The sequence below is a fragment of the Myotis myotis genome, unplaced genomic scaffold (assembly GCF_014108235.1).
Source record: "Myotis myotis isolate mMyoMyo1 unplaced genomic scaffold, mMyoMyo1.p scaffold_m19_p_12, whole genome shotgun sequence".
Lineage (NCBI taxonomy): Eukaryota > Metazoa > Chordata > Mammalia > Chiroptera > Vespertilionidae > Myotis > Myotis myotis.
Window position 1 is genome coordinate 27,195,385 of NW_023416316.1, and position 26,168 is coordinate 27,221,552.

At 42.1% G+C, this 26,168-nt stretch overlaps 2 protein-coding genes, 1 long non-coding RNA gene and 1 other non-coding gene across 14 annotated transcripts in view; 2 read left to right on the top strand and 2 right to left on the bottom strand.

Moving 5' to 3' along the window:
• GNE (glucosamine (UDP-N-acetyl)-2-epimerase/N-acetylmannosamine kinase) overlaps positions 1-26,168 on the top strand; it is an 86,836-nt gene that overhangs the window by 27,146 nt on the left and 33,522 nt on the right. For 3 of the 7 annotated variants that reach the window (XM_036330386.1, XM_036330383.1, XM_036330385.1), the window contains 7 exons: positions 3,780-3,867; positions 5,112-5,322; positions 9,231-9,360; positions 9,694-9,915; positions 11,687-11,869; positions 14,754-14,870; positions 15,661-17,777. In XM_036330386.1, the coding sequence (XP_036186279.1) occupies positions 3,780-3,867; positions 5,112-5,322; positions 9,231-9,360; positions 9,694-9,915; positions 11,687-11,869; positions 14,754-14,870; positions 15,661-15,896 (1,187 nt within the window). In that variant the 3' untranslated portion in view covers positions 15,897-17,777. Of the gene's footprint in view, positions 1-3,779; positions 3,868-5,111; positions 5,323-9,230; positions 9,361-9,693; positions 9,916-11,686; positions 11,870-14,753; positions 14,871-15,660; positions 17,778-26,168 lie in introns of those variants that run through there. The other 4 variants (XM_036330381.1, XM_036330380.1, XM_036330384.1 and 1 more) reach the window with 4 other exon arrangements.
• Positions 6,262-7,198, bottom strand: LOC118667321. Its single transcript, XR_004971232.1, has 2 exons — positions 7,143-7,198; positions 6,262-6,494 (listed from the first exon to the last, which is right to left on the bottom strand). It is a non-coding gene; the product is annotated as an uncharacterized LOC118667321 (long non-coding RNA).
• LOC118667839 lies at positions 8,783-8,889 on the top strand. Its single transcript, XR_004971416.1, has one exon. It is a non-coding gene; the product is annotated as a U6 spliceosomal RNA (small nuclear RNA).
• CLTA (clathrin light chain A) overlaps positions 11,139-26,168 on the bottom strand; it is a 38,801-nt gene continuing 23,771 nt past the window's right edge. For 2 of the 5 annotated variants that reach the window (XM_036330388.1, XM_036330390.1), the window contains 2 exons: positions 25,399-25,434; positions 23,999-24,442 (listed from right to left, as the gene is read on the bottom strand). In XM_036330388.1, coding sequence (XP_036186281.1) covers positions 24,271-24,442; positions 25,399-25,434 — 208 coding nt within the window. In that variant the 3' untranslated portion in view covers positions 23,999-24,270. Of the gene's footprint in view, positions 11,885-23,998; positions 24,443-25,398; positions 25,435-26,168 lie in introns of those variants that run through there. The other 3 variants (XM_036330389.1, XM_036330391.1, XM_036330392.1) reach the window with 2 other exon arrangements.

The window sequence follows — 26,168 nt, forward strand, 5'->3', positions numbered from 1 at the left end:
CATAAGACACTGGGGGGTAGGGGAGGCCAGGGGGTTGTCAAGGGCGGGGAAAAAAAGGAGACATATGTAATACTCTTTGTAATACTTTAAGCAATAAAACAATTAAAAAAAGAAAAAAGAAAAAGAATTGGTCTAGAAACAAAGACATTAGTCCCAGCTCTTTTTCCCATTCTTCATAATTACCACCCTAACTCTGTATTATCTTTTATTTTTTGGCCTTTTTTGTGTGTTTATTTGTAAAGCATTCTTGACCTATACCAGGGGTGGGCAAACTTTTTGACTCGAGGGCCACAATGGGTTCTTAAACTGGACCAGAGGGCCGGAACAAAAGCATGGATGGAGTGTTTGTGTGAACTAATATAAATTCTAAGTAAACATCATTACATAAAAGGGTACGGTCTTTTTTTTTTTTTTTTAGTTTTATTCATTTCAAACGGGCCGGATCCAGCCCGCCGGCCGTAATTTGCCCACGGCTGACCTATACTGAGTAGTAGTTTCTTTAATTTTAAAAATTTTATTTTTATTTAAATACTTCATTGTTTAAAGCATTATTCTGTATTATCTGTTGACCTTCTTCCTTTTCATTCCCAAAGTATTATTTTGCTCCCTACTTCACAGAGAAAAAAAATTGAAGCCACCAGATGAAAATTCTTTCTACTTCGTTCATTCATTCATTAAGAAAACATTTAATAAGCACCTACTATGTGTTAGGCATTGGGATTCAGTAGTAAACTAGTCTAAAATGGGTTGAGCTCTCATGAAACTTCCATTCTAGCGGGGGGAGAGATGATAGACCAAAAAATAAATAGATAAATTCAGCTGTGTGCTTTCCAGACTATGCAAAAGGTAATGTGTGGGCTACATTAGATTAGATAAGGAAAGGCCTTGTTTAGGAAATGACACTTAAGCTGAGATAGTAATGACACGGAATTAGCTATGTGAGGATCAGGGAGAAGAGGAAAACCCTACTATGAAAACCCTAAGATAGGAATAAGCTTAATGTACCTGTGAAAGATGGGCCAGGGTAGCTGTAGAGTACTGAGCAAGAAGAGTGGATACAAGATGATGTTACAGAAGGAGGCAGACCTAAGTCAGGGTAAACAATTCGGATTTTTTTCTAAGTATGATGGGAAGCCATTTAAGAGAGAAGATGACTCAATATTTCTTTCATTTTGGAAAGGTCATCTGGCTGCTATATGGAGAGTGGAATGTGGTGGGTGGGGCAGGAGTGGAAGCAGGGAGACCAGTTAAGAGGTTTTCGGTTCATGTGAGAGATGACAGTGGCTTAGACTATGTGGTAGTATTAGTGATGGAGAAAAGCTAGATTTGGGGTTTACTATAGTACTTGCTGATGCTTGGATATGAGCAGTGAAAGGAAGAAAGGAATCAACAATAACTCTTAGGTTTTTGGATGAGGGTACTCTTTCTTGATACGGGGGACACTGAGGGAGGAGCAGATTTGGGAGGGGTGGAATTGAGATTTCTCTAATGGCCATGTTAAGTTTGAGAAGCCGAAGAGGACATGGCCTGTAAACAGCTAGATAGTTCCAGGGAGAGTTAGAGTTGAAGATAAAAATTTGAGAGTGACTGGCATGTGGGGTGGTATTTAGTTAGGATATCAGGTCAGCTGCCGAATCAGAGAGACCCAAAATAATAGTGCCTTAAATAAGTTAGATTTTTGTTTATTTCTTACTGGTATGGCAGAGACTTAGCCACCACCTATCTTGCTATCAAGTCCACATTTTAGCTGTTGGGAAAGGGGGAAGGGGAAGATGCCTTTACCTTTAAAAGCACAGCCTGGAAGTTGCAAATATTTTTTCACTCATCCTTTCAGAATGTAGTCACATGGCCATATCTATTTGCAAGGGAGGCTGAAGAATGTACTCTTTAGCTGGATGATTAGATGCCCAGATAAAAACTGTATTGCTAGTACAGGGAAAGGATATAGACGGTAATGGCACACTGTACTTGAGAGAGTATTTAAAACCAACGGGATTACCTGGGGAGAACATATAAATAGGGAGGAGAGGGGAGCCCAGGATCAACCTCTAGAGCAGTGGTTCTCAACCTTCCTAATGCCACGACCCTTTAATACAATTCCTCATGTTGTGGTGACCCCAACCATAAAATTATTTTTGTTGCTACTTAGTAACTGTAATTTTGCTACTGTTACGAATCGTAATGTAAATATCTGATATGCAGGATGTATTTTCATTGTTACAAATTGAACATAATTAAAGCATAGTGATTAATCACAAAAATAATATGTAATTATATATGTGTTTTCCGATGGTCTTAGGCAACCCCTGTGAAAGGGTCGTTCGACCCCCAAAGGGTTCACAACCCACAGGTTGAGAACCGCTGCTCTAGAGCTCTTCAGCATTTGGTGTTCTGGTGAGGAAGGGAAAGCCCGTCAAGGAAGACTGAAAAGGAATTGCCGGTGAGGTCAAGGCAACCAGGGGGGGCGGGGGGGGGGGTATCATTAAAGCCCAGAAAAAAGTATTGCCAGAAAATGGTGTTGAATGCTGCTGACAGTTCAAATAAGATGTGAACAGAAAATTTAATATTGGTTTGAGCAACATAGTCTTATGTCAGAAGCAGTCTTTGTACTTTCTGCCACCACACTTTATAAATACAGGCCCAGCCCTAGCCATTTTGGCTCAGTGGATAGAGCATCGGCCTGTGGACCAAAGGGGTCCAGGGTTCGATTCTGGTCAAGGGCATGTACCTTGGTTGCAGGCTCCTCCCTGGCCCAGGCCCTGTTCGGGGCTCGTGCAGGAGGCAACCAATCGATGTGTTTCTTTCACATCAATGTTTCTCTCTGTTTTACCCTCTCTCCTCCACTCTCCCTAAAAATCAATGGAAAAATATCCTCGGGTGAGGATTAATAACAACAACAAAAACCACAGACCCATCTGTCTTTCCCCTCTTTATACTGGATGGTGTGGGGTGTGGGGTTTCTCTTGCCTGTCCACTGCTAGCCTTGTGTGTTCTAAATCACCCCTCCTGCCTTCTCAGGGACTTATCAGTCATTCTTTTCTCTTTCATGTATCTTTAGCTTCCTTATCATCTAAACATGCCTAAGCCTCGAATATCTTTTTTTTTTTTCTTTTTTTTTTTTTATTATTAGTTAAGGTATTACAAATGTGTCCTCATCCCCCCCATTAACCCCCAACCTCCCCAAGCCTCGAATATCTTAAAACAAAACAATAAAAATACCCCTTCCTTGACCTCATACCTCTTTCCAGCCACCACCCTTCTGCTCTTCTCTTCCTAGCCAAGTTTATTGAAAAACATGGCATTTCACTATATTTACTCCTTCATGTTGGTCAGAAACAACGTGGAGAGAAGGTGATTGCGTGAACAGCTGATGGCTAATTGACTAACTGACCAACTTGGCCTGACCAGCTGATTGAACAACTGGCTAAGTAGATGGGAGGGAGGGCAGACTGAACGAGTGGACATGCTAGATGACTAGATAAATGACTTGTGGATTCTAGATTAATCCACCTTACTTATTTCAAGAAACATACAAAAATTTGATTGATTTTATTTGGGAATGAAGGACCCTAGTGCCCTTAAGTATTTGATATATGTATACTTTTGCTGAGAGAGCTTTAAAGGATAAACAGTAGAAAAGTTGATGTCTTTCTAAAAGAAGACTTATTTGAGACCTCTGGGTTTCAGGGATAATTATGAGGATAACATACTGCTAATTTCTTTATTCTTTGGATATTCCTGCTTCTGAATCATCATACTGTGTCCCTGGATTTTCCTAGGGGAGAATGTTCTTCATGTTCGGGATGCTGATACCCAAGACAAAATATTGCAAGCGCTGCACCTTCAGTTTGGTAAACAGTACCCTTGGTGAGTACATACTCTCTTTTTTAAAAGTGATTTAAAAGAGGAGATGCCTTGAGCACCATTTCCAGCTGTAGTCACTGTTTAATCATCCAAACAGCTCTCATTCTCCATCCCTAAGATCCCTAGCTGATAGTGAGACAGAGCTTGCTAATATACCCCCTATTACTGTACCAAGGATTCTGATGGAGAATAATTTTATTTGTCTCAGTTAGTTAACATAGCTAGGAAATACTTCTTTAGCTTACTTTGAATTTCCATAAGTATTATAAAGCAGTATAACTGATTATCTTTTAAAATAGTGTAGTTTAGCCTGGCTGGTGTGGCTCAGCAGTTGAGCGTCAATCAAGAGGTCGCGGTTCGATTCAATTTGATTTGATTCCAGGTCAGGACACATGCTGGGTTTTGATTCTCAGTATGGGGCATGCAGGAGGCAGCCAATCAATGATGTTCCTCTCTCATAGATGTTTCTATCTATCTCTTTCCCTTCCTCTCTTTCTAAAAATCAATAAAAACATTTAAAATAAAAATTATCTAATTCTGCCCTGGCTGGTTTGGCTCAGTGGATAGAGCATCAGCCTGTGGACTGAAGGGTCCTGGGTTCGATTTTGATCAAGGGCACATGCCTGGGTTGCGGGCTCGATCCCCAGTAGGGGGCGTGCAGGAGGCAGCCAGTCAATGATTCTCTCTTATTGATGTTTCTATCTCTCCCTCTCCCTTCCACTTTGAAATCAATAAGAATATATTTAAAAAAAAAAAATAAAAAGAGATATAATAATCTAGTTCACCCTGAAGGTACAAGTAAAAATAAAAAAGTCTGGTTCAGCATTTTAATTTAGATTACCCTCCTTTCTAGTTCAAATTAATGAGTTGTCCCATGTATTCGAATGTTTTTTCCTGAAAATAACTTTTCCCCACGAAGGTAAAGATAAAAACTAAAAAAATTCATTGTCACAAACTGTTATATTCTGATATTGGCTTACCAAAACTAATTTTTCGTTGATAATATAGGTAGTTTCTAATGGTACCTCAGGCTGGAAATAGTTGTATTTCAATCAACAATAGAATTAAACATTGCATTGGTGACATGTGCTTACTTACTGTGTTTGCTAAAGAGATCCATATGTTGTTATTTTCAAAAGAAAAAGTACAAATTTTATTACCTCAAGTCTGAGATTCCATTAATATGTCTTCAATATTATTTAGCATGTATGAGAGAAGCATTTAATTGGACTTTTTGGGTATTGCAGCTCAAAGATATATGGGGATGGAAATGCTGTTCCAAGGATTTTGAAGTTTCTCAAATCTATTGATCTTCAAGAGCCACTACAAAAGAAATTCTGCTTTCCTCCTGTGAAGGATAATATCTCTCAAGACATTGACCATATTCTTGAAACTCTGAGTGCCTTGGCTGTTGATCTTGGCGGGACAAACCTCCGAGTTGCAATAGTCAGCATGAAGGTAAAAGTACTCCTAAGATCTTAACTTCATATCTCATGTGAGTAATTGATTTTTAAAAAGTATGGTTGGAAGGTAAGACTAGAAGCATACATGATAGCTTGTAATCATTTGCCCACAGTATTGACTTTTTGTGGGGGTTTTTTTGTGTGTGTGTTTTTAAATTTTTATATTAATTTCAGAGAGGGGGGAGGGAGAGAGCGGGGGAGGGGGGGAGAAAGATAGAAACATCAGTGATGAGAGAGAATCATTGATTGGCTGCCTCTTGCACGCTCCCCACTGGGGACCAAGCCCACAACCCAGGCATGTGCCCTTGACTGGAATAGAACCTGGGACGCTTCAGTTCCCAGGCCGATGCTCTATCCACTGAGCCAAACCAGCTAGGGCAGTATTGACTTTTTGGATCCATTACAGTATTTGTCATTATTTTACTAATCATTAACATTCAAAGAAGTAAAATTCTTGGGGAAGCCAAGTTAGGAGACTTAAGTTGACAATGGGAGACCACTTCGGCCCCAGACAGGGCTTTTGCCACCCAGGACACCTGAAATTCTGTATTTGGTTAATAGCTTGGATTATGGAGTATGCTGATTCCTTACCTAGGGACAGTGTCTGCAAATGTGACAGGAATGGTATCTCCTCTAGAATATGATTTTGGTTGAGTACAGCATACTTTCACTCCCTTAACCAAACCATCACCACAGTGCTGACAGAGGTTGAGAGAGCCTTCATAAAAATACCAAATTGTCTGTGTTAAAATGATCTCTGATGATTTAACAAGAAAGAATAAACCTACCAGAAAAATATTTATTTGAAATATTGTTGATATATAAAGTTTCAGGAGTTTATTAGAAATAGCAAAGATTTTTTTTCTTTTTTTATTTGGAAATAGCAAAGATTTTAAACACAAAGTTGTTTAGGTCAATAAAGAAAAACAAAATATGATTTTCTCAAGAGAAGCCGAAGGCCTCCTTTATTAATACTCTTTACAAAGTTCCAGTAAGAGAATATTTTCTTAACATGAAGATAATATATTCTACATCAGTGGCCAACACCCTTTGTCATGGTGAATTCTAGAGGCATTATTACTGCAATCAAGAGGAAAAGAAGGATGTTTCTGTAACATTATTGAACATAATTCTGGAAATTATGATGGGAATAAAACATGGAACAAACTGCAAAAATGGAGAGTGTGGACAGGATAAAACAAAAATGTTATTTATAGGCAATGTGAATAAACAACCTTATATAATTAATAAGCCAATTGAGTAAAATAGCTAGATATGATAAATATATAAATATCAATAACTTTCTACTTATATGAAATTGAAGGCAAAGATTTTAGTTCTCCTTTAGGTAAGTGAGTGTTTCTCAACCCTGATTGCACAATAACATTATCTGGAACCTTTAAAAAATATATAAATACCGGCCCCCTGCCCCCACCCCCAGAATAATTAAATTGGAATCTCTGGAGGTGGAGGCCAGGCATCAATATTTGTTCAAAGCTGCCCAGGTGATTCTGATACACAGTGAAGGTTGAGAATCACAACTTTAGGTTTTATGGCACTCACTAGCGGCCTGGTGCACGAATTCGTGCACACTGAAAGGAAATTAATTAGAAGAAATATTTTAATATTGCTATTCGCCCTTTCTCTATAGTAGAAGTGTCAACCAAATTCACAGTTGACAATGACAGATGGAAACACATGTTCAATTGGCACCAGCGAGAGCTTTATATGTATCACGCATGCATGAGTCAACTTATCCTTTTATAGATATAGAATAAACTTGCTTAATTAGACCTGCTTTCTGATTTAGCTAACCTTTTTCCAGCCCAGTGAAGCACCCCAACTTCTCTTTCAGGTAATTGTCAGCAGCACAGCAGCAACTATCAATATGAAGCAGATTATTATTGCAGATCATGCAGGGAGAACAAAGGGTAAAATATTTAACTGCAGCAGTGTTTGACTGTATTCTGCGCAGTGAGAAAACCTGAAGTCATTTTCAAGGTCCACCATTTCTTCTTTTCAGTCAGGTCAAGTTTCTAAGCTTTCTAAATCTCCGTTTTCTGGCTAATGAAAATAGGATTCCACCAAGTCTCCTATCTACCTAATCCAGGACTACTGTGAGGATAAAATGAGATGAGGCACGGGAAAATGTTTCACAGACATTTGGTTACAGCGTGAAATGTTTCCACTTGGCTATAAAGCAAGTCATGTTCCTGGGCTGAAGAAACTCCAAGGATGCTAGTCGCTAGGGAGAGGAAGCTGGGCATTGCTATGTGATGTCATTACCCGGATGGTCGGACACTTAGCATATTAGTCTTTTATATATATAGATAGATGAGTGACCACTCTAACCTTTGTAAATGTATAAAAATCCATTAACAACAGAAGTGTGGAAAAAGAGATCTTATTCAGAATATCACAACAGAATCATCTATGAATAATCAAAACCAGACAACTGTGTCATCTATATAAAGAAAATTATAAAACTTTACTGTAAAATGTAAAGACTTAAGAAATATCCTGGTTGGGAATGCTGAGTATTTTTTAAATGTCAGCACTTTCCAAATTGACTTGTGAATTTAACATAATCGTAGTCAACATTTAAATGAAAATTTAAAAAAGCATTTTTCCATTTTATATTTTTTAGTTTTAACTATATTATTTATTTTATTTAGTTTTAAGTATATTTTTATTGATCTCAGAGAGGAAGGGAGAGGGAGAGAGAGAGATTGAAACATTAATGATGAGAGAGAATCATTAATTGGCTGTCTCCTGCACACCCCCCACCAGGGATTGAGCCCGAAACCCAGGCATATGCCCTTGACCGGAATTGAACCTGGGACCCTTCGGTCCACAGGCCAGTGCTCTATCTGCTGAGCCAAACTGGCTAGGGCTAAATGAAATTTTTAAAAGTTTAACATCATTATTCTGAAATTTCCTTAAAATAATGCCCAAGTGAGAACAAAGACAATTTAAAAACAAGAATAATAAGGAGGGACTATCCCTGATGGTATTAAAGCATATCAGAAAACACAGTAATGTAAACATCATGGTACCATACCATTACTGGCTTCAGTTATGGGAGGTGATTAAAGCTTAGGAACTTGAGGAAATTTACTTAGTTGCCTCGGAATTTAAGCAAGGAAAATTTGTCAACCTGAAAAAGTAAAATATGACCTTTTAATGAACATTAAGATTAGCCAACATTGACTATGCTTAAGAGAAGGGCCCACCCTGGCTGGTGTGGCTCAGTGGTTGAGTGTCGACCCACAAGGAGGTCATGGTTTGATTTCCAGTTAGGGCACCTGCCCGGGTTTCAGGCTTGATCCTCGGTAGGGGGCATGCAGGATGCAGCCTATTGATGATTCTCTGTCATCATTGATGTTTCTATTTCCCTCTCCCTCACCCTTCCTCTCTGAAATCAATTTAAAAAATTGTTTTAAAAAAGAGACAGGGTGCTCGCTTTGGCAGCACATATACTAAAATTGGAACGATACAGGTAAGATTAGCATGGCCCTTGTGCAAGGATGACACGCAAATTCGTGAACCGTTCCATATTTTTTGGTGCTTTTTTGTGTGATGTCTGTACATAAAGGCAGTTCCAAAATAAAGAAAAACTTAAAAAAGAGACGGGTGGGGAGTGGGAGGGATGGTCATCTGATTGGCTCTGGAGTTGTCATTACCTCAACAGTCATATCCCAGACTGACTTCCCAGAAAACGACTTTGGTGTATCCAAGGGCTGGTCCAAGCCAGACAATGGCTCCCTTCTAAAACAGTCATCGGAATCTGTAGAACTGTCCTATGGCGGTGTCTGATACATTGTGAAAAAGGACAAAAGATTCACTGTGTGTGCTCTTTAGTGAAGACCAGTGAGACAGAAGGTGTTGTTTCTTCTCTTTTAGGGTGAAATAGTTAAGAAGTATACTCAGTTCAATCCTAAAACCTATGAAGAGAGGATTAATTTAATCTTACAGATGTGTGTAGAAGCTGCAGCAGAAGCTGTAAAACTGAACTGCAGAATTTTGGGCATAGGTAAGATTGTGAATTACATGTCCAAGAAATGTTCATTTTAATGTACAAAACTTACTGAGTCCTGCTGCATGACTGAACATCAACTCCCTGTCTCCAGGCCCTGTCTGTGGCCACCAACCAGCATTATGGGAAAAGCATTGTTAGTACTGTATATCTGGGAACTATAGATTTAGCTCAGGACTGTTTGTCATTTCTTTGCAATCCTTCGTAATATTTGTCTTAGGATATGTTGGGTGAATTAATTTGTGTCCCAAGCCCAGAAAGTTGGCACACTTTTCTAAGATTGCTAATTAGAGTTCCTTTGCCTGTGTGTGTGTTTGTGGTGGAGCTCAGGTATTTCCACAGGTGGCCGTGTAAATCCTCGGGAAGGAGTTGTGCTGCATTCAACCAAACTGATCCAAGAATGGAACTCTGTGGACCTCAGGACTCCCCTGTCTGATACTTTGCATCTCCCCGTGTGGGTAGACAATGATGGCAACTGTGCTGCCATGGCGGAAAGGAAATTTGGCCAAGGAAAGGGCCTGGAAAACTTCGTGACATTTATTACAGGCACAGGTAAGAGTAGGGGACGGTTGCTTCAGGAGCAAGAGTGTGTGCTGGGGCACACCTTTAACACTTCGCAACTTGCTTGAGTAGGGCCTGAAAGTGAGCCACACAGGAGAGCTGCAGTCTGCTCAGGTCGTTTCTGAGCATGGCTGTGGCCTTCTAAAATCTCAGGAGCTTGTCAGAGCTATTCAAACCCCTTACTCCCCAAAGCTTCTCATCCCCCAGCTTTTCCTCCTAGTGCGTTTGGTTAGTATATTGTTTGCCCCCAGTTACCCAGTTCCCTAAGCAGCAAAGACCAAGTATATTTTGCCTTTAAATGCCTGTGACAAATGCCCCTTGTGCAGCCCCCTGGGCTCTGGGAGAGTTCTGAGGTAGGTGAGATAAAGGCAAGTCCTTCGAGCTGGTCAAAATAAACCACCACAGTTATTTAAGAATAAGGTTTGTTCAGCTCCCTCTAGTACTGCCATCTGTACTGGGAACGGGGCTACTTTTCAAGGCCACTGCCAATTTGTGTGTGTGTGTGTGGTGGGGGTTGCGGGGGGTGGCGAGGGGAAGAGGCCGAGGGATTAATGGGACCAGAAAATGCCAGGAAGCTCTTACTAATATTCAGATAAAGCATTCCCCTGGTTGTTGCAAACTTTTGTTTAGTTTCCAGAGTTCCAAAAAAGTTGCCAGTTTAGTCATTGCTTTAGTGGAGGGATGCACTTTTGGAGTTTCCTACTCTGCCATTTTTGCTGATGTCCCAATTTGTTTTTTAAATGAGGAAGCCTCAGCTAATACATGGTCTAGCCAGCATTTGATCCTAGATATGCCCAACTTCAACACTTGTGTGCTCTTAAACTCTACATTATACTACCTCCCCTTTAAGCTCATATACTTCTTCTCTTAGTCCTGAACACAGTGTCACAAGTCGGGCTATCATTTCCTGGCACAGAGCAGTTAATAAGCTGCAAATGAGAGGGGTGGGCATTGAAGAATAGGTGCCACCAGAAGTAACAGATGGCTGGGAAACTAAAAAGCAGAGCCTGCTAAGGCAGAACGGCCTTTACTCCTCAGTAACTCCCAAATTCCATAACAAGACAGTCATTGATATTCGTAATTCCTGAATCAAAAATTTTTAGACACGGTATTAAGAGGAGGCAAAATCATATTCATATTCTGTTTAAGAAAGTAGGAGGTATTTGATACCTTAGAAAGATTGTCTGCCCCCAAAGCAGGGTCTGAGACAAGGATTTAGGGGTGGGTATTTTATTTTGGCAGTGATCCTGGGAAGCAGGAGTGAGGGAGTGGGAAGAGAGTAGGAGGAGAGTCACTAGAGGAGACATGATCAAAGTTGTCTTGAGGGCAGTGGGGGCTGAAATCGACTGGAACCTCCCAAAAAGCCTGCAGAATACCATCCAGAATTGTCCACTTGGGTCTGCTGGCTCCTGTCTTGCCTCAGTTGAGGATTGCCTCTGGGCACTGTGCTTGCATGGTTGACCGAGTTCTTTAGTGTTGGAGAAAGCCTCGGGGAGAACAGTGGACAGTGTGCACTTGAGGTGGTCTGTCATCACAAGATGAGTCAAGCAGATGCAACACAGGGTATCAGAGGATCTGCTAAAATTATTTCCATCCAAGATGATTCCAAATAGTTTTGGTACTTAGTAAGTTTCAGCTACTAGGAAAGTAGGCACTGTACAGAACCTCATATTCCCAAGCTTTCCTTAACAGATGCGGTATTGCCATATCAGTTTTCTGTCTCAAATGAAGAGCCACCTCAAGGATTGCTGTCTCTCTGTAGGAATTGGCGGGGGAATCATCCATCAGCATGAATTGATTCATGGAAGTTCCTTCTGTGCTGCAGAACTTGGCCACCTTGTTGTGTCTCTAGATGGGCCTGATTGTTCCTGTGGAAGCCATGGATGCATTGAAGCATATGCCTCTGGAATGGCCTTGCAGAAGGAAGCAAAAAAGCTACATGACGGTTGGTTTCTTTCTTCTGAGGGATTAAATAGCCAAATGGTAGAAAAATACTTCAAAGTAGGTATTCCAAAGGGGGCTGAGCACTGAAACCTGAGCTCTTAACCTTTTCCCTTCCTAGAATACGAGTGGGGCTCTCTCATACTGAAGCTCCAAAGCTTCCTTAGTCCTGACCCATGTCAACACTCTTCCTCTGCAGGGGTGGAGGGGGACAGGGGTCCTGAGCTCCAGGGGAATGGGGAAGATGTCTTTCATTTTTTTAAAAAATATATTTTTTTTCATTGATTTCAGAGAGGAAGGGAGAGGGAGAGAGAAATAGAAACATCAATGATGAGAATCATTGATTGGCTGCCTCCTGCACACCCCCTACTGGAGATTGAGTCCGCAACCCTGGCATGTGCCCTGACCAGGATCGAACCTGGGACTCTTCATTTCTCAGGCCAACGCTCTATCCACTGAGCCAAACCAGCTAGGGCTGTCTTTCATTTTTGTTTTCTAAGCTCCTAGCACAGGGGCTTAATACACATCAATACACATTTTAATGAAGAATTAAATGGAGGAACGTAGTTTAGTTTTTGAATTCTAAAAGGTCTATTTGAACTAATGCTGTTTCTAGATGTTATAAAAGTCAAGATGGTTTCCATTCTAATGCAAGAGGAAGTCATTTAATATCATGTGTCTCAAGTGCAGAGAGAATGATGGCCAAGAAATGTAGATGTATATAAGGACACCAGCGTTCCCTCCCACCTTCTCCCTACAGTGAAGGGAGTGTTAGGGTGCTGTCCTAAGAGGTCGAGAGTCAGAGGGTAAATAGCACTAGTGAGGCAAGTCTGAGTGGGCACAGGGACATTTCCAAGCTTGGGAGACAGTGATGTTGTGCATAAAGGCAGAGTATCATGTAGTAAGAGGTAAGCCAAAACCAGCAGCTAATGGAGAAGCCACTGAAAAATTTTAGGGAAAAGATACAGTCAGATCTGAATTTTAGATTCTTCACTGAATTGTAAATTTTTGTTTCCTGGGAGGAAAATGGTAGTTGAATAGAGGATAGCTTTAAATGGGGCAGTTCTATAGAGTGACTTCCAGTCTTCTGGATGGACAAGTTGGGGTTGGGGATATAAGACGAGGAACAGGTTTTGAAGGAAGGTAATAGTTGGGTACCAGTGGGACATCCATATGCAGGTGGAAATGCATAGGAGGCAGCCGGCTACAGGGGCCTGATGCTCAAGAGAGAGGACTAGGTTAGAGGTAGGGATTTGGGAATCAGCATGGAGGTGACAGTTAAACCACTGAAAGGGAAATGAATGATTTAAGTCAAGAATGGAATCCTGCAAAACAGGAACACCAGGAAAGGGTCAAGTCACAGAAGCCAAAAGTGGAAGTGTTTCAGGGAGATTGTAGCCTGTAGTGTCAAATGCTGCTCATGAGTAAGAGAAAATCAGAAACGTTCTTTGGTTATGGTCATGAGGACATCACTTGAAGCCCTGAAGTATTTTTTTCAACCTTGTTTTTATCACCCCTGATAAGGAACCTGCTTAGATGTTTTTTCCTAATCATCTCACCCCATGAAACGCTAATACCACAGATATGTTCTTTGTTTATGTACTCTCTGTATAAAAAGATTTTTTGTTGCCAAGAATCAATTTCTGCCCCCTCTCCCCCGGGGGGGGCAAATGCCTGTCTTAACGAAATTCAATCAAATAGTGGAAGCAGACGCCTAACTACAATGAGGAAGAGGGGAGAAGTGGAATCTGTTAGCACGTGCAGGTGGAAAGGAGACAGTGGAAATGGAAGCAACGGTTGGGAATGCAGGGGAGAAAGGATGGTCCCTACAGAAAGGACCTTGAAGAGGGGGGAAGAGATGAGTGCAAAGCCTGGCAGAGGGTCCAAAGAGAGGGAACAAAGGAATGAAGATGTGCAGGTACAACCCTGCTTATAGTTGGGGGCTGAAAAGTAAAGGAATTCCTGCCTGTCCTTTATTATCTGAGAGGTCATAAATATGAAAATGGCTTGGTCAGGTGAGAGTGAGGGTGGGCAGGGAAAGAAGGTCTGAGGAGGTGAAGCCTTAGGAGAGGCAGCTGTGAGTGCCCCCAGGAGATAGGCGACCACCAGGTGACATTCAGTAAGCAGTCTGCATGGTTTAGCTTTTCTCTCATCAGAGCCCATGCTCAATAGAGAAGGAGGCAGGTTGATCTGAGTTGGTGACTGGCAGAGTGAGGGACAGAAAAAAAGGACTATAGGTAACAGAAATACCTACTGTTTATTTACCATTAGTCTGGCCCCCATTTAACTAAAAATACTTTATGGTCCATTATGTCATTTAATCCCTAAAATAATCCTGCTAGGATGGGTATTAGTATATTACCCCAGTCTCACAGAGAAGAGAAACATGGTGACATGAAATGGACAGGGTTGTGCAGCTCGTAATGACAGAGCTGGCAGTGAACCAGGTCTGTGCTGTTTCCTAGGTGCTGTGCCTTCCTCCATGGAAAACGGGGCGCTGGCCAGTGATGCCACATTGCATCTGGGCTGGATAAGGAGGGGCGGAGTGCAGAGGAGTCTGATGGATTTGCTGGGGGGAAGCACTGCAAGGGCTCTGCTTCATCTGGAAGTGAGAAGTGGGAATGCTAGAGGGGAGGAGGCAGTTCAGCTCAGAACTGAGGATTTTAGTGAGGGACGTTTTGGGCAGTGTATGAGCAGGCAACGAGAGGGCAGCAGAGGCCTCTGGGGAATACATATGGATGTTTATGAGTGATGAGCTTTGCAAATGTGAAAATACTGTCTTCTCACTTGGGGGCTCGCTGCCCACTGGCACCATTGTAGTTTGGCCTCCCACAGGGCTGCCACAGCTCATGATTGACTGTCTCTCCTCCTCACCTCTGCTCAAACAGAAGACCTGCTCTTGGTGGAAGGGATGTCAGTGCCAAAAGACGAAGCTGTGGGTGCACTTCATCTTATCCAAGCTGCGAAACTTGGCAACGTGAAAGCCCAGAGCATCTTGAGAACAGGTGAGTGTCAGCTCCTGGCATCTGCCGAAGGGGACAGGCCCTGAGACCACCTGGGGCTCCCCCAGATGTTCAGCTTCCCTCAGGACTGGTGCTCTGGAGTGTTACTTAGAGGCATTTTTCCTGTTTACTGAGAGAAAGGGACTTGCCTTCAAGGCATTTGGCAGCATTGTCTTTTTAAGCGGGATTTTTTGTTTCTTAGTTTAGTTTTACGACTATGAAGAAACAACCTGTTCATTTTATAGGAAATTTAGAGAAATATGAGTAAGGAAGAGTGTCACTTTCAGTTTCACTGTTTCAGAGATATCAACTATTAACATTTCCTACCAGTATTTCTATTTTTTTATAGTTGAGACCATAAAGTACAGTACATACCATTTTATACCCAGCTTTTTTCCAAAGTATCTCATGATTATTTTCTCATAGTCAGAATAAATCATGAGCTTGGCCAGTATGGGTCAGTGGTTGAGCTTCAACCCATGAACCAGGAGATCTCGGTTCAATTCCTGTTCAGGGCACATGCCTGGGGTGTGGGCACGAACACCAGTGTGTGTGTGGGGGGGGGGGGGGGGTGTGCAGGAGGCAGCTGATCAATGATGTTTCTATCCCTCTCTACTTGTCCCTTCCTCTCTCTGAAAAAAAAAAAAAATCATGAATAGCTTTAAAAGTATGGCTTCAGGTACTTTTTATTACATAGTGTGGATGTTCCTGGCTGCTGGCTCTTTTCCATCTTCATCTTCGGCATTTTTAATTTAGTTCTCTTCCTGAAACTTATTTTTTTATTTTTCTGTAGCTGGAACAGCTTTGGGTCTTGGGGTTGTGAACATCCTCCACACTGTGAATCCTTCCCTTGTGATCCTCTCTGGAATCCTAGCCAGTCACTATATCCACACTGTCAAGGATGTCATCCGCCAGCAAGCCTTGTCCTCGGTTCAGGATGTGGACGTGGTGGTTTCGGATTTGGTGGATCCTGCCCTGCTCGGGGCCGCCAGCATGGTTCTGGACTACACAACACGCAGGATCTACTAGGCTTCCCCGGAGTGGTCACTGACAGAGACTCTCAGGTTGTCTTTTAGATGTGCATTTCTTAAAAAGCAAATCTGATATTTAAATTTGGTATTTGGCAGGTGACTTTGCAGAGAAGTTTGTGTTTTTAGTCTCCTCTTCCAAAGTCACCTTTCCCAACCCCCATTTTTGTAGCTGCTGCTCTTTCTGGGGTCATTTCGGCTCACACCCTATAAATATCACTCACAGTTTTCTGTGTCAAAAGGAGCTATAATAGCCTTAGACCTCTGCTTACTAGATGTACCACTCAGACCGGCAGGTGTTGCTTCGGAATGTGACTTTGATACTAGAGTTTGGATTATTAATCCTTCCTCCCTAAACTTAGATGATAGAAAGGGATCTAGTCGGCACAGAAGGAAATCTCACCATGAACTTTTTAAAAAAAGTTTTATTGAGGTGTTTTTAAAGTGCCCAGTTTGATAAGCTTTAGTATATGTATGTACCTGTGAAACCATTCCCACAATCATGATACTGGACATATTTGTCACCCCCAAAATTATTTGTTATTACTCTCACAGAACCTTGAGCAGCTTAGACCAGGGATCTGAATGACAGTGGCCTTAGTGACCTTGTCTTCTTAAGGACAGCTGAGAACCCACTAGGACTTACAGTCTCTGAAGGAGATTAACCATCTCAAAAGGATTGTTGCTACTGACAAGCAGACACCTCTCCCTTCAGTAGCCTTTCATACAACATTGAATATGGCCCTGGAGTGTCTATCATGACAGTGTTTGTGTCAGACCTAGAGCCCACGTCTGTGAATCTGGATTCCGGCTCAATAAGATTCCATGCTTTCATGATACAGAGGCCACGGTTCTTGCTGTCAATTACAACCTGGAAGAAAAACTAATAGCCACTACTTATTAAGTGCCTACTGTGTGCCAGGTTCTGAACTAGGTGTGCCTCAAGTACATTATTCTAAATTGTTGCAGCCTGTGACATAGGTGTTTTAATTCCCATTTTAAAGAACCTCAAATTGTCTTAATGTTTAAACATACCTAAAACTATGTGGCTAGTGAGTCTTAAGTGACAGGGTTTGATCCCAGATCCCCTGTGCTTTTTCTGCTAAGCTACATAACCTCTCATATCAAAAAGCTTTCAAAATGTGAATATATTCTAATTTACTGCAGGCTATCAAAAGCTTTATTTAATAATATCTCAGTAGTAATAACTCGATTTATTCGTGGCATAATGTGTAAACAGTGAATTGAATCAAATATTCCTCTGTGCTGTATAAATTTTAGGAGCACAGTATTTGAACTAATGATAGGTTTCATGGATACTTTTAAATGAGCTAGAAAAGCTTATACATATGTTTTTCAAACTGTTTTATTACTTTAGGAGAACTGCAAGGTTTCTATAATAATATTGTTTCAGTATTAGCAGTATAAAATAAAGCTAAGTAATCCATACTACATTTGTTCTCCTTCCTAGTGGGTTAATGTGAAAAAAAAAAAAAAAGATTCTTAGAACTCTACCAGCCCGGAAATAGTCCCGGTCTTGGTTATTGTTGAAACATTCCCAGTGATTCCTGGGAGGGAAGTAGTCTGCTTGGCCATCAGTGTCTGGGGTAAGAGGGTGTACGGTGAACGGGCATCAGATGTTCCTTCATGAAATATGTAACCACTCTATACATCAGATAATTGCATTGCTACCTAAATATATGAAGGATGGTACTGAATCTAAAACCAAATCTTAGTTTTCATTAAATTCATGGGGAGACTAATATATTCCAACACAATTATTGCATATGGTTAATTATCATATCTTAATTTATTTTAATGTAAATGTTTTTGTTACTGAGCCAAATTCTAAAGAAAAAATAAATATACGTCCTTGTGGAAATCCTAGCACTTTTATTATATTGTTCTTAAATTAACTAAACTAGCTAAAAGCACTTCCCTTCCCAGAAGAGATTTACATTTTTGCATTGCTTTCTGAAGGTCATGTAATTTCTTTAAGTCATCTAATATGGATTTCTTAACCAAAAGAAAAATAACTTTGATAATAGAAAGCATTATTAGGTAACATTTAAAAAATATATTGTGAAATGATCACAGTCTGTCACCATATATAGTTATAACATTTTTTTACCCTTGGGAAGAGAGCTTTTAAGATCTACTCTCAGCAACAAATATGCGACACAGTTATTAACTACAGTCGCCATGCTGTATATTACATCCCCAATTAATTACTTATTTTGTAACTGGAAATTGGTAACTTTTGACTCTTCACCCATTTCATCCACCATCTATCTACCCTCCCACCCCTGGCAACCACCAGTCTGTTCTCTATACCTATGAACTTGGTTTGTTGTTATTTTTTAGATTCCACATGTGAGATCAGACAGTATTTTTCTTTCTCAGTCTGATTTATTTCACTTAACATAATATCGTCAAGGTTCATCCATGTTGTCACAAATGGCAAGATTTTATTTTTTATGGCTGAATAATAATCCATTATCCTATATAATAAAAGCTTAATATACAAATTGTCCCCTTGAGCGGTCGTTTGACCAGGAGTTCAATCAGAAGACCGGGAGTTCAACCGCTTGCTATGACGTATGCTGACCACCACCAGGGGGTGGCTCAGAACATGGCAGGCATTGCAGTGCTGGCAGCGGGCAGCAGTAGAGGTGCTGCCAGTCCCGATGGGCCCTGACGAGAGTGGAACCATGGTGGGATGGTGGAACAGGTGAGTGGCGGTGCCAGGCCAAGGTGGGTGCAAGCGGGGGCTCAATCGCCCCACCGATCACCCCATAGACAGCGACCAGTGGCAGCGGCGGGGGTGGGGCTGGCTCCTCGGCGCTAAGGGAGCTGCCCTGCAGGCAGGATGGTGGAGCAGGTGAGGGGGTGACACCAGGCCAAGGTGTGGCTGCAAGGTTAGGGGCATGAGCTGGGGCCTGATCTCCACAGGCCACCTCGAGGGACCCCAACCGTGCACGAATTCGTGCACCGGGCCTCTAGAGTGTGTGTGTGTGTGTGTGTGTGTGTGTGTGTGTGTGTGTGTATTCAGCACAATTTATCCATTCATCTGTCAATGGAAACTTAAGTTGTTTCCATATTTTGGTTATTTTCTATAATAATAAACGGGTAATATGCTAATTAGGCCAGACTTCTTTGAGGTGTCATTCTGGATGTCCTTCCTGACAAAGCCAGGGCGGGAGTGAAGCCAGCCAGGGTCCAGGGTGCCCGCAGGTGGCAGGAGGAGGGAAGCAGCCTGGGTGCTGGAGGGCGGCCGGAGGAGGGAAGCCAGTGCCGGCAGCCGGGGGAAGGAAGGCCTACTCTTGCACAAATTTTCGTGCATCAGGCCTCTAGTTGTAAATAATGATGCAGTGGACACAGGGCACATATAACTTTTTGAGTTAGTTTTCTTTAGACACTCAAAAGTGGAATTTCTGTGTTTTATGATCTATTTTTAATGTTTTGAGGAATCTCTGTACTGTTTTCCAAGTGGCTGCACCAACAGTGCACAAGGGTTCTTTGCTTTACATCCTCTCCAACACTCAGTATTTGTCTTTTTGATAATTGCCATTATAATAGGTGTAAGGTGGTATCTCATTGTGGTTTTGATTTGTATTTCCCTGATGGTTAGTGATGTTGAGCATCTTTTCATGTACCTGTTGGCCATCTGTATTTCTTCTTTGGAAAAATATTTATTCAGATCCTCTTCTCATCTTTTCTTTTTAAATAATTTTATTGATTTTTTACAGAGAGGAAGGGAGAGGGATAGAGAGTTAGAAACATCGATGAGAAACATCGATCAGCTGCCTCCTGCACACTCCCTACTGGGGATGTGCCCTCAACCAAAAATACATGCCCTTGACCGGAATCAAACCTGGGATTCTTGAGACCACAGGCTGATGCTCTATCCACTGAGCCAAACCAGTTAGGGCCCTTTTCTCATTTTTTAATCAGATTGCCTTTCTTTGCTATTGAGTTCTATGAGTTCTTTAAACTCAGTTTTGGATATTAACACTGTATGATATATGATTTGTAAATATTTTCTCTCAGTAGGATGCCTTTTTATTTTGTTAATGGTTTCCTTTGCTGTGTGGAAGCTTTTCAATTTGATGTAGTCCCACATATTTAGTTTTGCTTTTGTGATCTCTGCTTTTGGTGTCAAATACAAAAAAAAAATCATCACTCACCAAGACAGATGTCAAGGAGCTTAACTGCGTATGTTTCCTGTGGAGTTCTGTGGATTCAGGTCTTACATTCAAGTCATTAATCCATTGAGTTAATTATTGTGGTGTATGGTATAAGATAGTGGTCCAGTTTCCTTGTCAATACAATTTATGAAAGAGACTGTCCTTTATTGTATACTAGAGACCCAGTGCATGAAAATTCATGCACTGGAGAGGGTGCGTCCCTCAGCCCGGCCTGCCCCCTCTCACAGTCCGGGAGTCCTCAGGGTGGGAGGCAACCCTTCCATCAGGGGAAGGCAACGCCCCCATCACAGCTCTGCTGGCAGTGCAAGCCTTGGCCGGCCCTGGTAACCTGAGCCTCGGGTGGCCCTGGGCGGCTGGGCAGCTGCCATCTGAGGCTTGTCTGTGCCTCGGGCCCACCCTGGGCAGCTGAGGGCGGGTCTGAGGGGACTGGGCGCTGCCATCTTTGTGATGTGTGATGGTCAATTTGTATATTCCCTTTATTAGATATGATTGTTGGCTCCTTCGATGTAAGTTAATTGACCATACATGTATGGGTTTATTTCTGGGCTTTCTATTCTGTTCCATTGATATATGTGTCTGTTTTTATGGCAGTACCATACTGTTTTAATTATAATAGCTTTGTAATATAGTTGGAAATCAGGGAGCTTGATGTCTCCAGCTTTGTTCTTTCTCAAGATCGCTTTGGCTATTCAGGATCTTTTGTAGTTCCATGTAAATTTTAGGGTTGTTCTATTTCTGTGAAAAATGCCAGTGGAATTTTGATAGGGATTGCACTCAATCTGTAGAATGCATTGGGTAGTATGGGTATGTTAATGTTAATGTTAAGTCTTCCAACCCATGAGCACAGAATATCTTTCCTCCCTAGCTGGTTTTGCTCAATGTTTAAAACGTTAGCCTACAGACTGAAGGATCTCAGGTTTGATTCCTGGCACCAGTCAGGCGTGTGTGGTAGGCAATCAATCGATGTGTCTCTATCCCATCAATGTTTCTCTCCCCCTCTCCACTCTCTATAGAAATCAATGGAAAAAATATCCTCTGGTGAGGACTAACAAAAAAAATGTTTCCATTTATTTGTGTCTTCTTTAATTTCTTTCACCAGTGTCTGATAATTTTTAACGTACAGATCTTTTACTTCCTTGATTAAATGCCTAGGTATTTTCTTTTTAATATTGTTGTAAATGGGATTGTTTTCTTAACTTCTCTGATAACTTATTAGTATATAGAAACAGCTTTCTATGTATTGATTTTGTATTCTACAATTTTACTGAATTCATTTATTCTAACAATTTTTTGGTGGACTCTTTAGGGCAGTGGTTCTCAACCTTCCTAATGCCGCGACCTTTTAATACAGTTCCTCATGTTGTGGTGACCCCCAACCATAAAATTATTTTCGTTGCTATTTCATAACTAATTTTGCTACTGTTATGAATTGTAATGTAAATATCTGATATGCAGGATGTATTTAGGTGACCCCTATGAAAGGGTCATTCGACCCTCAAAGGGGTTGCGAGCCACAGGTTGAGAACTGCTGCTTTAGGGTTTTCTATATATATCATGTCATTTACAAATAGTGACAGTTTTAGTTTTTCCTTTCCAATTTGGATGATGCCTTTTCTTTTTCTTACCTAATTGTTCTGGCTATGACTTTTCAGTACTATGTTGAATAACATTTAAAATTTGACATAAAAAGCAAAGTGGCCCCAAGAAAGCAGTTTGAAACTAAATGTTGAGCACGTGATGAGACCATGGGAACAACTTTCTCCTTTTTATGTAGCCCTGTGTGGGTAATGTAGGTTTTAGAAGCAATCCCAACTTACTGATTGCTGTGTCACAAGCCACCTCAAAACTTAAGAGGCTTAAACAATAATCGCTATGTCATGGTTTCTATGGGTCAGGAATTTGGGAAAGGCTCTCCTTGGCAATTCTAATGCAGGGTGTCTGATGCACTTCCAGTTAGTACCTGGAGCTGGAATAGCAGGAGGCTGGGATACTAGCGACTGGCCAAGCACCTCTCTGCTTGTAGTTTCAGGGCCTCTCCATGTAGGTTGGATTGGGCTTCCTCACAGCATGTCAGCCTCAGGGTGATGCTGAAGGACTACCAGAGCTTGTGTGTTCCAACAAATAAGCAGGCAAGCTGCATTGCCTGTTATGACCAAACCTTGGAAGTCACATGGCATTACTTTTGTCATATTATCCAGTCACCTCTTGATCTGAATGTCAGAGACTTTACTGACATTTTACAACGGTCACATTCACCTTAAGAAGCCCATTTGGTATGGAAGGCAAGACCAGTTCAGATGGCACCACCAGAATAACACCAAAAGGTAAGCTGTGGGCATAGAGGGCCATGGGAGCTCAGGGGAAGGAGTAAGGGAAGGCATTGTAGAGGTGTCCTTTAAGCTAATTCTTAAACTGGATTTTGACATGTTGGATGGCATTAACAAGGCCCAGAAGTAACAAATGGTTGGTGAACAACAGTGAGTGATTGCCCGATTGCAACCAGGGTAGCTAATGGGAAGAAATGAGTAAAGAGGCCAGGTGGGCAAGATCAAGAATGCCCAACTAAGAAGCTTGGAAAGGGGCAGGTAGGCAGAAAAATAATGGCGGTTCCTCTCTCCTTCAGACATAACTACCGTAGGAATGTTGGTGGACTTTCCTTCTTGGCAATGGCAAGACTACCCCCCTCCAGAGTGTGGTATTAACAGGAGTTTATGTCGATTTCCAATTTGAAAATAATATCAGGTAAATAAGCAGATTTCGGTAATGTGGCTTTATTAGTTACGTGAACCATCACCTAAAACAGGGGTGGGGAACCTTTTTTCTGCCAAGAGTCATTTAGATATTTATAACATCATTCACGGGCCATACAGAATTATTGGCTGCTGTGGCTCAGTCAGGTGAGCACTGCCCCATGCACCAAGAGGTCACGGGTTCCATTCCCAGTCAGGGCACATGCCCAGACTGCAAGCCTGATCCCCAGTAGGGGGAGTGCATGAGGCAGCCCATCAGCGTTTCTATCTCTTCCCTCGCCCTTTCTCTCGCTCTAAAATAAAAAATATATACATTGAAAAAAAAATCTTGTTATATTTGATCAAACATTTAATTAACTCACCCCTAATGCCTTGGCAGGGCCAGACCAAATGACTTCTCGGGCCTTATACAGCATGCAGGCTGGACGTTCCCCACCCCTGACCTAAAATGTGACGGATTCTGAGGGCACATAACAAATGTGTTGATGCTTGAATAGAACACAGCCTCCTAGAGGCATCTGTTGTGTTGAGCAGTGTGGTCTAGAACTTTCTGTGCTGGAAATACTGTGCTGTGCCATACGGATAATACCTAACCACATGTGCCCCTGAGCATATGAAATATAGTAGGACTAGAATGTGCTTTTAATTTTAATTAACTCTAATTTAAATAGCCATATGTGTCTACTGTATTAGCCAGCAATTAGATAAATATTTGACACCAGAGATATGAATATGAGCAAAGTGCTACGGGGATCCAGAGTAATGGGGCTAGTCACACACTAATGCCACCGTGACTCCGGTTTACTGGCTGGATCCAAAGGCGTAAGGTCTCACTATAGTCTATGTACCCCCAGAGACACCGCCACTGAAATATACCATCCAAGACCCTAAAATAAGGGACAGACAAGAGCCATCTGGGAGAAAATATATAGGTTGGTGAGGGGTTAACTTTTAGCCCGGGAACTCCCTTTCCAAATGGAAACGTCAAAGACAATAGAAACTTGGAGCTATTTTAGTTGAGAGCAGGGGTGGAGGCCCAATGACTGTGCTGCCTCGGACTTAGAAATGACAAAAGTAAATTCCTTATTCCTTTGAACCTCACTCCAAACTGCAGCACATCTTGAGATCAATAATGAAGCTACATGTTTATTGTTCAAAACAAATTTATTCTCAGAATGCACAAAAAGCACAGGTTGAGGCTACCGTGGGAGGCTTCCCTCCCCCTGCTGCCACCTCCCCCTCCTCTCTGCCCAGGAGAACACAGTTGAAGGAAGAAACATGCAATCACAAACAATGAGTAACTCTAAAGACAAAAGGTTTGGTCCAAAAGAACTCAACATGATTAATCCAATTAGGTGAAGAGCTTCACTGAGTAGGATTAAGATATTGCAGATGTAGTGTTTCACAGCGTGGCTCTTCAGTGCACCAGGGGGGCCTGCTTGAGGGAGATGAGGACAGAGCGCATGCGGGAGACGTCTTTGGCCTGCTTGCTGGACTTAGGGTTAAAGTCACACAGCCGGGCCACCCGTTCCCACTCAGTGCCTGGGGATGACTCGTCAATGTCATTTACAAAGGCTTCTTCTGCTGCCCTGGAATCAACAACAAAATATGTTGGTTTAATGTAGAACCTTGTGAGCTACCTGGTGGCTGCCTTGTTCTAGAAGCGACTGCATCTTCATGCCTGACTTAATGGCATTCTGGTTTTCTAAGGAATCACAGCCCTTGGCCCAGGTCAGAGTCAAGAGCAGACATGTGGCCAGCTCTCTTAGGCACAGGGTGCCTGGACTGCTATGTAAAATGTTGGAATACAGGTGTTTGGTTTCAGGGCTCCTCTCTCTGTGTCTGTCTCTGCTGATACAGAAAAAAAGCAAGTCCTTAGCCAGCTACACAATGCCTTCTTTAACAAAAGCAAAGCAGCAGGCTTGTCAAGAACTTGAACAGTACTTTATGTTGGGCTGTGCTAAGTTTCAAGTAAATTTAGACTTCTAAAAAGCCCACAACTCATTGCGTTACAGCTTCTGGATTTATTCCTAAGGCTGGAGAGAAACAGGGTAGATCAGAGGGAATTCAAAACAAGCTCCCATGCTAGCAGGCATTAGAGACTAGAGCCATTCTGGAAGGGGTTTTTAGGACATTCTCCAGTTCAGCCATTTTCCCTCCAGCCAGGTACCTTGGGCCACACCGAGGGCACACGTGGCAGGGGTGGGCACCCAGGGGCTGGAGAGCCCATCAATGTTAGGTGCTTTTTGGTAGGATGCTGCTCTAACATTCTTTCAGTCAAGGTCAGCCCACCCCCACTTGGGAACCTGCTGGTGGGAGCTATAGCTCAAAAGGACAGTGGTTAAGAAGAGGGAAGACACACTATATTCATCTACTTCAACAAGCATCACGGGCAAAGCAAAAGCAATGGAGATGACTGGTCTGTGGGGACAAAGGGTTGCACTCACAGGGATGGCCGTGGCAAACACTGCTGAAGCCAGAGCCACTACAAGACTGCAGCTGCAGAGCACACACAGTTAGGGGCAGTGAGAAAGATTTACTTAACTGTTCTAGGCTGTAGCAAGGATGGCTTATGTTTGTGCTTAAAGGTGAAGAGAAGAAAAGAAACAAGGAGAGAAACTTTAGGTCAGATACAGAAAATGAGAATGAGCTCAATGCAGATGGTCAGTAAGCTAGACATGCCCTTGCCACTCTATGATTGGGAACGTGCAGCTGGCTTTGCTGGGCTACCCTGCTGCCCAGCAAACCCAGATTCAACCTTTCTAGTCTCCATTTCTACTCCAGAGAGAATGTGCAAAAATCAAATCCAACACCACCTGTAAGTCCAGCATTTCACAAGTCTCGTTGCAAATACATCTGGGGGCCCAGGAAACCCAGTTTTGTCTTCTACCAGGATGAACATCTCAAGGCTCTAGGCTTCTCAGCCTGTTGTCCACCCTCCCCACAAATTCCTCTCTTCCTCCATTTCACTTTCATGTTTCTTCAAAATCTAGTCCTAACATTTAAAGAGGAAACAGCAAGAACAGTTTCCAAGTCTTCAACAAGACTGCTTAGATAACATGAACCCCTTAAAAAAAAAAAAAAAACTTCCAAAGATGCAATTTTCTTTGGGAAGAAAAGCCAAAGTGGCTCATATCAGCCAGCTTTGGCTACCTTGACCTTGAAGCTGGGGCCTCTCTGAGCAAGGGTGAGGGAACAGGGCATCACAAGTTGGCAACTAAACCATTTCTGACATATAAGACCATAGAGAAACCATTACAGGCCCCCATCAGAGACAACCCCCTCTGCCCAAGGGAGAGGCAACCAACTCCACAT